Source organism: Hypomesus transpacificus, chromosome 12 (genome assembly GCF_021917145.1).
Source record: "Hypomesus transpacificus isolate Combined female chromosome 12, fHypTra1, whole genome shotgun sequence".
NCBI lineage: Eukaryota > Metazoa > Chordata > Actinopteri > Osmeriformes > Osmeridae > Hypomesus > Hypomesus transpacificus.
Window position 1 is genome coordinate 4,064,795 of NC_061071.1, and position 12,466 is coordinate 4,077,260.

Sequence of the window (12,466 nt, forward strand, 5' to 3'; positions counted from 1 at the left end):
GACAGCTCACGCAGTCTAGAAAATCTTTAATTGATAAGTTGGATATTGTAACTACAGTACAACAGTAACTAGCTAGCGATCTCAGTCACTACGAGTTTGATACACCGTTACAATATTACCATTATTCGCTAACAATATCAACAGCAACAACATCGGGAAGGTCTCATTTTTCAGTTCACAAGATCATAATCATGAAACATGTTATAATCATAATAATCATAAAACGTGTTTGTGGTTAAATTACATGGAAAATCCTGTTGGCTTCAATGGCTTTTTAAGGTTTACTATCGCCACCCAAGATCGACGTTATCCACCCGGAAGTAATATATTTGTTGTTGTAACGTCAGGCTGAAATGCTTTTGTCATATAGTTTTTGTCTATTGGAAAATAATAGGTTGGAATGTTCAGAATCACACGTGACGGTATGCTGTGGGGACCGCTTTCGAACTATCACATATCTGTGACGCTACTCCTTAAGAGGTTAAAACAAAAAATATGTTAACACCATCTTTTTCCATTTTCATATTTTTTTTTAAGTTCCAGGGAGCCACTAGGGTGGTGCTAAAGAGATCATAAAAACAAGATAAAGCACGAAAAAAAAAGTTTTTTACATGCACAAAAGTTCTCATGGAGACCAGCGTTCTTCAACGTTTAATTTTAAATGCTGGATAACACTAAAGAACCTTTGTGGAAAGTTTGACTAACGTTGCATGCGTTTGGCTATCGTTAGTCTAGCGTTACTTGGTTGTTATTCATCCAGCGTTTTATAGCCGTTTGACCATAAAACCCACACACCAGCAAAACGCTACTCTGTCGGTATTCACACTTTAGTCACACCCTCAACACGTTCGTCCAAAGTTGACTAATCATTCGTTGTGCGCCAGGCACACGTCATCACAAGCTAATAGTTTTCAGGGGTACTTGTTCGCTGTCCCACGCTAGTCATGCACCAGTCCCACGCTAGTCATGCATTAGTCACAGGTTAATCACACGCCAGATGTGTCCACCTCGCCTTAGAATGCTTGAAATTGAACGATTAGAACGTTCAGAGAACGTTGACCAGAACGTTATGGTGTGACGGGGCCTTTACATTGAACTATTTTTCAGATTTGTGTACTAAACATTGTCAAGAGTCTTCCAAAGAAATATCCAATATTTTAGCGTTAGAAAAAACTTATATTTCCCTTTAATTAAATCATTTTGGAGATTACGAGGTTTCCTTTGCTCATCTTAACATTTTGTAGTGTCTTCCTCATGTGTGGAATTGCTAAATTTCCTAATATATATTTAGAAATATATGCAACAGGTGTAAATTTATCAATATGCAAATAAATCTGTATTACATTCATTTTGGCTAAACATCAAATTGAAAGAGATGTATCCTACACACACATACCACGTTTTAAGTCAATTGAAGCTATGGTTCATGAGGAGTAGATTTTTGGACATATTTTCATTATACAGAAAAATCCAAGAACCGTTATGGTTTATTTAGGCTTTTTTGTTCCTCATGAAAAATAAAGCATATGTACACATTTTCAGAATTGTTTGACTTCTAGGCATCACTTTGAAAAAGGACAAATTGTGGCATGGCCTGTAGCGCCATCTATTGTCTCACATGGGCCATTTTTGGTGTGGTAATTACTAGTGCAGAGTAGTTTCAACTTGCCACATTTCTCAACGTTTTACTTTACTGGTCTAGGGGCTGGCATTCACTCCCATGGACCCAGCATAATGATAATAATAAATATAACTGCAAGCAGCAATGCAGGTTTCTCCGCAAGATGGGAAAATATTATAAAAATGTACATTATAGAAGATCAAGAGTTGGCCAACGAGAGCAAAACTACTTCATGTAGTTGGCCAACAACAGTAGGCTGAATGGGGATTTGAACTCATGAGCATAATGACAAGAAAGACTGACAAGTCAGTCTCTTTATCCTCTCTGCTACACATCAACTGTTGAGATTTTATGAACAGAAAGGGCAAACTATTAGCTTTGGTCAGCTTTGGGAATAAGGTTAAGAGATGGTTGACATTTCAAGGTAGAATTGCATGAACTCGCGCACGGTTCATCAGAATGACGTCACCTTGAAGCCAATAAGGTTTGAAAAACCATCAGTCAAAATTATAAATGATTTATTGACACAAAGATATTGAGGCAATGTGGACATTTACATTAATACACTCCTTTCAGATATTTTGTATTGAATAGAATTGTATTTATTTCAAGACAGGGACAGCGCACAATAATACATTTATCTTGTACAACAAGAGAATATGCATTGTGCCAGGTTCTAGCAGATTGGTATTTTCCACCTGTAGTCCCTGGGCAAAGTAAAATAACAGACAATAACATAAAATAGATAAATAAAAACATGGAAGCAGATTCCACAAGACAGGTCAAGCAACACACACACAAACAAACACTGTCACAAGATCAACAAATCATAAGTGTGTACACACTTGTTTTGACAATAGCCAATACTTTGCAAGTTGTGAGATGGCATGGGGAGTTATACATGAAATAATGTCTGTTGGCAGAGTATTCCATTGAGTCATGGCAGTGCAAGAAATTTATGACTTCCCAAATGCAGTTTTGCTTTGGGGTATACTACATTCACCCCTTGTAACAGATCTGGTTGTTCTTACTGACTTCTCTGAGCAGAGTACAACATATATATTACATATTTTACATACATTACATACATATTTTAAGGGGGGAGCTGCAACATTGTGAATAATTTAAAAAAGTAAGAAGACATTTGAGTGCATTATCAGATACTCAAAGTTTAAAATGTCATATTTATTGAGTATATGACAATGATGGTCGCACCGTGACTTTTTATCATGGATTTTTAGGGCACTTTTGTATAAAGATTCAAGTGGTTTTAGAACTGTTTTGTTTGACGGGGTCCAGCTTGTAATACAATATAAAACATGTTGTATAATCTGTGGGGAATCGCTTGTTCTCCTAATACCTGCCCTCCTCTACCTTTTTGATGAATTCGCCGAGATGCTAAATAATTCACTAATTACAGAGGGAAAAAGCTAGCTACTTTTTTAGTTCGGTTTTCCGTCACTTCAAACTCACAATCTAAAGGTCTCAAAGTGCTCAAACCATCACCATAATTCAAGAGTAGTATACTTTCACAAACCCAATCATTGATTCTAGCTTAAAATGTGTAAAAATAGGACTTTACCGAACGTGGCTGCCTCCAACACGGCTGTCAGGCGATTCCAGTTGAAAACAACAACGGACGCCGAAAAATAATTTATATTCGTAACGCGAGCTGCGATTGGAAGCGAAATGAAACAGGAGCTAAAGACCAAGGATGGGGGCTTGGTCAGCACACCATTTCTAGAAAGGATGTGTGTGCGTCTCAAGCTCACGCGTGTCAAGTAGGGTGACCTTGTGTCCCTCTTTGCGCTGTATCACAAAGCATTTTCAATATGCGACGTGCGGGACATGGGGTGAAATGCTGTGCGACACAACACAAAGCGGGACAGGTGGTCACCTTCATGTCTCAAATCATGTCTCATCCGCATTGCCGGCCAACGGAGTAGAACACACATGGTGGCCATCTTGCTACAGTCTAGGGCTGGGCGATATGGGTAAAAAATTCTCGATATAGATATTTATATTTACATTCGATAACGATAATTAAACGATCGACCACAGATCTGTAGTAGCTAAATAAGTCTAAGTTTAGGCAGAGCGGTGTGAGAGAAATGTTTGCGGCCAGGGAGCACGTACCTGGTGACAGGTAACTTAAGCTTTTTAAAACCTTGAATTTTATCACTAGCCTACCTATCAATGCCTTGGCGCAAACTCACACTTTCTGCATGTTCCAACGAGTGATTTTGCTTCAGGTGGTAAAAAAGGTTTCTTATAAATTAGTATTATAATTGGACCAATACGCTGTTATTGGTCAAGAGACGTTCCAGGAAATAGCAAGCGGTTGCCTTGGAGATGTTGACAACATGGCGTCTGCTCCAGATTCGTCGTGTTTGATTTGGGATTTTCCTACGTGTTGTTATATTATATAAAAAACAAATATGGACTTTTCGACAGATCTACCAACACCTTTGTAACCAGAGATTTGTTAAAACCGAGACCGTAGGTCGGGGTCAACAAGAAGTCCACATTTGTAGTTTGTCGTATTACCAGACTTGGTAGCCAACTGTTTGTTTACAGTACTTCACAAATTTTCACAGAGCATTGCTCTGCTCTTTGTCGAATTTCAAAAAGCCAAACAACTTCCAAATAACTGAAGAAGACGAACCCTTTTTATCAATAATTTCTTCATTGGAAGTTGCCCCCTCGCCATGGCTATCGCTGCCACTGTTTTCGGCAATAAGACTAATTTTCCGCGGTTAACATTAGCTACTCCACTCGAGGTGCTCAGTATATTCTAGTGAGCGTAGGCTAACATTTCTCCGCCACTTCCTGCTGCATCACAGAAATTAAATGGACTGCTGCTCAAATTATTCTCTATCGACATTATCGATATTATTGAAAACGAATTAATGTTACGATATCTTTATAGAGGGAAGTCTTTACTTCGATAGTTATTTTTATCGATTTATCGCCCAGCCCTACTACAGTCAACTCGCTCCCCCATAACATTGTGTTGGTGCTACATGTACTTTTTAAATGACCTTAACTTGCTCAATTTTCAACAGATTTTGAAATGGTTTGGTTTGTTATCAACGTCAGATGTGTAATTGTGCCACTGCATACTTACGAATAATTACGTTTTTTTTTTATAGAATAGAAGCCATAGGTGGTGCTATAAAACACGCCTAAAGTCTAAGTGATTTCCCTAGCGGCCCATTACTCCAAAAGCTAAATTCAGAGACTGAATTAATGTGTGTGCGAGTGTGCATTTTTTGTGATGTATGAACCCGTGTTAGTGTATGTATGTATTTTTACAGATTGTGAAAGTGCAGATTGTAAGCTTTCAAATGATGTGTCATACATTGAAATCTGAAAATAGTTGAAGATATGCGTATCTGAATGGGGGCAAAGCTGTAGCCCAGATATTCGGCTTCCAAGATTTTAGACTGTTTCATGCCTTAAGAGAGTTGTGATTGTTTTTTATTAATCATTAGAAGCGACAAGCAACGGTTATTTCACCGCAGTGAAAAAAAAAAAGAAAACAATATTCACACTCCATCAAATTCCAGGATCCTGCTTTCTTGACTTATCCTAGATATGTGTGTTTAACATAACACCCTATCTTGCACCCAGCGCAATTGACTTTGTCAACGACGCAAGTATCATTCCTAGTTTGCACTCAACGCAAAGCTGACTTTTCCCTCCACAGATGCACATCGGTAAATAAGGGAATTACTTTGCGCTCCCGGGGCGGTTCAGCAAAAAAAAGGGGCGTGTTGCGGCGCTAACGTTCCGTGGTGCTATTTTGCAATTTAAAACAATTCCACCACTAACCAGGAAAAACGTAGTCTAAAGTCAATGGCGCGTTATTCAGATGCTATTTTAAGGGTGCAAGCTTGGTCCGTGCGCACTGCTGAAGAGGCCAGGGTCTTCTTTCTGTGAAGGCACGTTACATTGTTTTGATTTATGGAGTGTTACATTTCTTCAATGATTATAAAAATATTGTCATGAGAAATCTCTATGTATGTGAACTTTTTGCAATTTCCTCCACGTTTAACCGAAGCTAATTTGGGGTGGGTTTCTTCTCCAATCTCCATCAGAATTTGGTTTATTCGCCATGTAGCTTATGTTACACAAACACAGAATTTACTTTGGAAGGAAGGTGCCATCAATAAACATATACGAGTCTTAAATTAAGTTAAAAAGTTCAATAGTTAAACTAATTCTAAGAACTAAACAATAAAAAAATACAACAATTAAAAGAAAATATATATATATGAAAATAAGAATTTGAATGAGCAGCATGAGCAGGCAATTTAGTGCAATGAGAAAACTGCTCTGCCTTTCCCATACAATGTCACTTTTTATATCTGTTATAGCCCTGACTAGAACGTTGTTCTCCTCAGCTGTGAACCAGCCCTGGCGTGAGCCTGCAAATCGCATCTTCTGAAAACAGCCAGGTCAAACAAAGAAAACTCAATTGGAAGCTTCGATTTGACGATTTGTCATTGTCGCTGTTGTGGCACTAAGGGCTGCATAGACGTTCATTTAGAATAGACCAACCGTCCTGGGGGAAAGGGGGGCCGGCTAACCGTGTTGCTGGCCAACCGTGTAGCTCAATCTTCTGCAAAACATTTAATTAATAATAAAACTAATTATAGGGCAAGCAGCCCTCCGGCCCAGATGTGCTTCGGCCCATCGGGAATTCTCCCGGTGCTCCCGATGGCCAGTCCGCTACTGAGCCGGAATGAAAACAAGCCGAACTGAAATTGGAGTAACAAGGCTATTTTTTTAAATGTAAGGAGTAGAAAGTACCGATAATTGCGTGAAAATGTAAGGAGTAGAAGAAGAAAGTAGGCTGAAAAATAATTACTTCAGTAAAGTATAGATACCCAAAATTTCTACTTAAGTAAGGTTTTGAAGTATTTGTAATTTGTTACTTGACACCTCTGTTCCTTCTCAATGTAGAAAACCTCAAATGAGACTTGAATGTAATTTGGCAGGAAATGCTTGATACTTTGGGTTTGTGGCCAGTAACGCCTTGGTTGACTTGCAGAAATATCAACAATCTATACTATACAAAAGGCCTTGACTGAGAGTGTAGGCTTAAACAAGCCTATATCAAAATTTCAGGGCTCAGAAAACAGATTGTGTGGACATTGAATTCCTGCAGCAAGTTGCTCATATAGAGCAAAGTGTAATAATAAGTGCAAATACACATGGGAATTTGTGTAATACATGTTAAGTATTTAGAATACATGGTATATTTTCATTTAATATTTAACTACATTTTTTACTGAAACTAAATGGTTCCAACAGTCCAAAACACCACTGAAACCTTTTGGCTTCTGTGGAAATTCAAACAGTTACCTGTTCACGATAGGTGTACCTGCATCAAAGCAGCAGAAGATAAATTATGTGATGTAGATTTGTTGTCTGTCTCTCTCCTTCTCTCTGTTCAGGTACCGCACCTACATGAGGCCCAGATACAAGGTGGCTTACAAGATGGTGACAGAGATGGAGTGGAAGTGCTGCCATGGATACATCGGGGAAAACTGCGGCGAGGGACCAATTGGTGCTGGGTCGGGAACCCCAATTGCCACGGCCCGACCAAGACCCAGACCAGGACAAACTGGTACGGGTTCTGGTCATGTGCTGAGTGGTATGTCAATGCAATGTATAGTCTTTTGAGAAATCATCTTTTACAATTAAAAACATATGTATTCAACCCTAAAACATATGTTTTTAGAAAAGTGTTGGTTGAATTAACAAATAAAATCATTTGTACTCTATGGGACCTAGCTGAACTAGTGTTGACTATGTTCCAGGTCGAGGAGACAATGACAAGATGCTTCAGCTGGAGGACAAGATCCAGAGCCTGACCAAGGACCTCCACGACCTGCAGTCCACACTTAGGGGCATGAACGAGCGCTTCCAGGAGGAGATGCGCAAACCAGACTTTACCGGTGGCTCCGGAGGGGGCAAGAACCCTGCAGACGCAGCCCAACCAGAGATGAAAGAGACAATCCACAGCATCCAGACAAAACTGGACCAGCTGGACAACCGGACTCAGCTCCATGACAAGACATTGGTCAGCATCAACAACCACCTGGTCAACGGGAAGGGCGGGACGGGCAACAATCTAGGGGGGGCATTTGTAGGCGGTGGTGTCAGCAGTGGACAGCTGAACGCACTTAAGGAGGAGATCCTGAGAGAACTAGAGCAGAGGGTGTCACTGTCCTGTTCCTCCTGCAAGGCTGGGGTAGATCACCTGCGCAGACAGCAACAAGAGGGCCGTGAGAGGATCCGTGCACTTGAGAAGCAGCTGAACGCCATGGATGTACGCTATCGTCTGAGCCTGGACGAACTGAGGAGGGACCTGACCCGCTCGCACAGCTGCTGCAATACTGTCAATGACCTTAAGACCCGGGTCACGGATGCCGAGCGGAAGATCAGCTCTGCGTCAGAGAACTATGATATCATACAGAGCCGCCTGGACAAGGAGCTGTTTGGTTCCAATGGTGGTGATTTTGGAGGAGGACAGGGAGGAGGATTTGGCAGTAGTGGAGGTAGTATAGAAGGCACCAGAAGACCAGAGGACAGACTGGACAGCAGGCTGAGGGACCTGGAGAGGAGAGTTAACAACACAGTCCAGAGGACTCCAGAGAACTTTGCCTACATGGAGAAGGTCCTGAAGGACTACCTCCACAGGGAGCTGGGAGATCTACGGACAGTGTTCCTGGATCGTTTCGATGACCAAGCCTTCAGAATCTCAGACGTGGAGCTAGACCTAGGCTTGGTGAAGGATAAGGTGTCAGATCACAACAAGCGGCTATTAAGTCTTGAGAACAACACCTCCCTCTTGAATAGGAGGATGGAGCAGTGTGGCTGTGGGGGAATCCAAGAAGAAGGAGGGGGCATTGGAGGAGGAGGGAGAGTATATGGAGTAGGGGGCCCTGGAAGTGGTGAAGGAGGGGATGGGGGAGTAATTGGAGGGGGGATAGATGGGAGAGGGGATGGAGGAGGTCTTGGAGGAGGGGGAACAGGACTACTTAGTGGAACTGGGGAAAGGGATGGAGGTGGAGGAAAAGGAGGGGGAGGATTAGGAGGAGTGAGAGGAGATAGTGTTGATGAAGACACAGTGAAGTCCCTGGAGTGGAAGGTAATAGCCAACGAGAATGACATCCGTCGCTTTGACACTCGTCTCAAAGATCTCTCCATTTCTGGCGACTCCCTCATGGACAAGGTTGTTGACCTTAGCCAAGACATTCTCAGGATCAAAGCTGTGACAGGGGAGAAGGGAGAACATTTTAACCGAATCGTCACTGAGATTGAGATGCTAGGCAATGACTGCGACGCCTGTGGGAGGGTGGAAGATGAGTTGAGGAAGCTGAAGAACCACACACTCCATACCCTTAACCGCTGGCAGACAGATATAAATGCTATCCGGGTCAAGGACTCCAGTCAGAACTCCTGTTCCCAGGTATGCTCTGACATCCAGGAAGAGGTGGGGAGGCTGAGGGAAGACATGGATAAGTGCACTGTGCAGTGTAAGGTCGGCCCAGACACTCCCACAGGCACTGGAGGAGCAAGAGGAGGAACAGGAGTCGGTGGAACAGGAACTAAAGGAGGAAGGCTGGTTGAACCTCAGAAGCCCCTTGATGGCCACAGTGTGATAGGGGGCACATTCAACAACAACCACCTGAAGACACTTCAGGGTGAGCTGTCAGAAGTCATCCTGACATTCAGCTCCATTAACGACACATTGAAGGGTCTGGAGCACACAGTTCAGAAGCACAGCAGCGTCATAACTGACTTAGGAAACACCAAGGACAAGATCATCTCTGAGCTTGATAAGATCCAGCAGGAAGTCAACGAGCACATTGAGGAAAGCCTTGACCGGTTGGACAGAGTTGACAAGGACGTACGCCGTTTTGAGAGCACGCTGGTGGTGGAGATTGGTGACTGCAAGCGTTCTGCCGATGGGCTGGAAAAGAGGCTATCCAAGATGGAAGGAGTGTGCGCAAGGCTGGACCAAGTGTCTGACTCACTAGCAAGGATTAAAGATGGACTAAACAAGCATATGTCAGGGCTGTGGAACTGCGTCAATGGGCTAAATGCAACTGTGACCTTCAACGGAATGGTCATCCAGGACATAAAGACAACACAGTTTGATGGGATCCATGGGAAAATCAAGGACCTGAACTCCACCGTCAATAACCTGCTCAAGGAGTTCCACAGCCTCTCAGAACACAACCTCACAGGTGGGCCTCATTCTCGAACACAGTTAAGAATAATTTAGGAAGGAATTTCTTATGAATTGTATTTAGAAAAACATTTGGCATTCATGAAAGTTTTCTCATCTAGGATTTGTTCTGAACTTCAGAAGACTTTCCGAACTCAAAATAGCAGTCGTATATCGGCCAGAGTTGTCTCAAATGTGATTCCTTAAAAAAACACAAGGATCAAAGGAATCGCATTTAAGAAAACTCTCTGTGTTTGAAGTGTTAATAAAGTTATGAGAAATCAACTTTATACTATGGCAAGCCGTTTTATCATTTAACTAATGAATTCTTGATATCCAAAATTCGAATCCTTGATATCAAGAATTGCATTTTGGATATCAACAATTCGAATTTTGGATATCAACAATTCGAATTCTTAAAAACGGCTTGCCATAACAGACATCCTCAGATTTAAATAATTATCATAATTAACCTTGCTTAGTGTGCACACTGTTAGATCCAGTGGAGAACAATTCAATTGCTCATCTCACTGTTATGATGTTGCACCGATGCACCTGTGCACCGGTTGCTTTTCGCTTGGACATAACTTGCGTTCCTGTTGCTTTCCTAATTTTGTAGATTCTGACTGCACACGTCACTGCTGTTGCGTGCCCTCATAATTCAGGATCACGAGGACGCGCTTTTAACTTTAGAAAACTCTTCCCGAGGAGCACAGCTCATAAAACCTTTGCAGCGTAGGAACACATTTTCAAGCATTCATGAATTTGGCGGATGTCTTTTTCTTACGTTGTTTTTCCGAAGCCCGTAAGAAGCATTTCAGAAGAAACTTCAGAAATTGTTCGAGAATGAGGCCCAATGTCCTGACTCATTTGCTACCAGCTTACTTTTGTTCTTAGTATGTTCATATGTTGCATGTGCCATTATAGTGTTTACAGTGTCAGTGTTGGGGTAGTTACTCAGAAAAAGTAACTAGTTACAAGTTACTAGTTACTTCTGAAAATTGTAACTAGACTACTTTACTAGTTACTGCATTTGAAAAGTAACTTCACTACTAGTTACTTTACTTTCAATTTTTTTAAGCAAATGTCCAAATTTACCGCAAAGATACATGGACAAACATCATTACCCTTTCATCACTTTATTTTTCAATAGAGGGCATCTCTTAGCCTTTCCACATAGTGGATTGTAATTGTAAACATGTCAAACAAAATGGCATGTAAAACTCCATTCACTTGAAAACTGCCATTCACTTGAACGAATATTAAGCCTGTCCACACTATCTGACCAAAGAAATATGCCTCACTTTAAAATCTCATTGAGTTGACAGCAGATGAAAGACACCTCTCGCCTGGACAGAGTGCATTTTAGTGTAATATTTTTGTCCTTTCTAGCAACAAAGTTAAAACTAGAGAGGGTACAATTTCTGGGGAAATTGTAGGGTGTGCTTGCTTGCGTCAGTTGCGTTTTGTTTCGCCCTGAATTTTGTTTGGCCCTGAATCGTATTGTGGATCAGCAGAGAAATAGTTCGCCAAAGACGTTGAACTTCATAGACTTTGAACATTCTTTAGGCTTCAAATCAGCTGACGTCGCTAAGCAACGGAGTACGCTGGGGTTGAAAAGTTACCGGACTACTTGCGGAGTGCTACGAAAGACGTGAATCCAAGGCAAAAAGACCACTTCCCTTGACAGCGGTCAAATATGCATCGCACCAGTCAAATACGAGAAAATTGTTCACGGCAGAACTTTGGGAAGCCCCATTCAAGTGAATGGAGCATTATACAGCATTAAGAACAGCCGTGTAATTAGACATAATCAAGTTTAGCCATAGCTGTGGCATTGAAGACAGTACTGTAGCCTACTACTACACACTGCCAGTAGGCGAGCCGAGTCTGTGACTCTGAGGCTAACGTCAAAACAAGACGCAGTCTCACTCAAAATCCAAGTTTTACACAAATAACAAAAGTATGCTGACCCGCTGGCTGTCTTCGCAATCGCCATATCTTTAAAACACTGCTCTCCATTTGGATGTAGAATTGACCCTGCTACAAAGTTAAGAAAATAGTCATCAGACGCAGATCGACCACACTGTTGTCAACGAGTTTCAACAGTCGTTGACAACACTGTTGTTGCTGCCGCAATCGTCAATGGAGGCTGACGGGGCTCTCACGTAGCAAAAAAATACACGTTTTTACAGCAACCCACATTAAAATATCACCACCTGGCTGTCTTCTCAATAGTCATATCGTCATAACATTTCCCTCTCTGTTTTTTTGTGTAAAATTGAACTACAAAATTACGAAAATACTACTATGACGCTTTCTAGCATGGCTGCCGCCTAAAAGACTAGGCGGTCTCACGGGCGACCCGCACTCGCTCAAATTATAAAGACTTTCACGACCTAAATCAGAAATCCGAGATGGCAGTTCCACTCGAAATTGCTTTCTCAACAAAGAACATTTTTGGGGGTGGTATTTTTCACTCATAATCCAAGCTCCAACTTGCGTGCTAGAACATTTCTATCACATTGTATCCATGCGTTGTTGCTAACGTGTGTTGACGTGGTGAAGTAGCTAGCACAGAATACCCGTCATCAACTAAA

General features: G+C 41.7%; 1 protein-coding gene across 2 annotated transcripts in view; it reads left to right on the plus strand.

Moving 5' to 3' along the window:
- The window catches only part of emilin1b (elastin microfibril interfacer 1b), a 115,396-nt gene that overhangs the window by 100,251 nt on the left and 2,679 nt on the right, over positions 1–12,466 (plus strand). The window contains exons 3-4 of one of the 2 annotated variants that reach the window (XM_047030730.1): positions 7,084–7,283; positions 7,450–9,885. In XM_047030730.1, coding sequence (XP_046886686.1) covers positions 7,084–7,283; positions 7,450–9,885 — 2,636 coding nt within the window. The remainder of the gene's footprint in view (positions 1–7,083; positions 7,284–7,449; positions 9,886–12,466) is intronic. The other variant, XM_047030731.1, reaches the window with a different exon arrangement.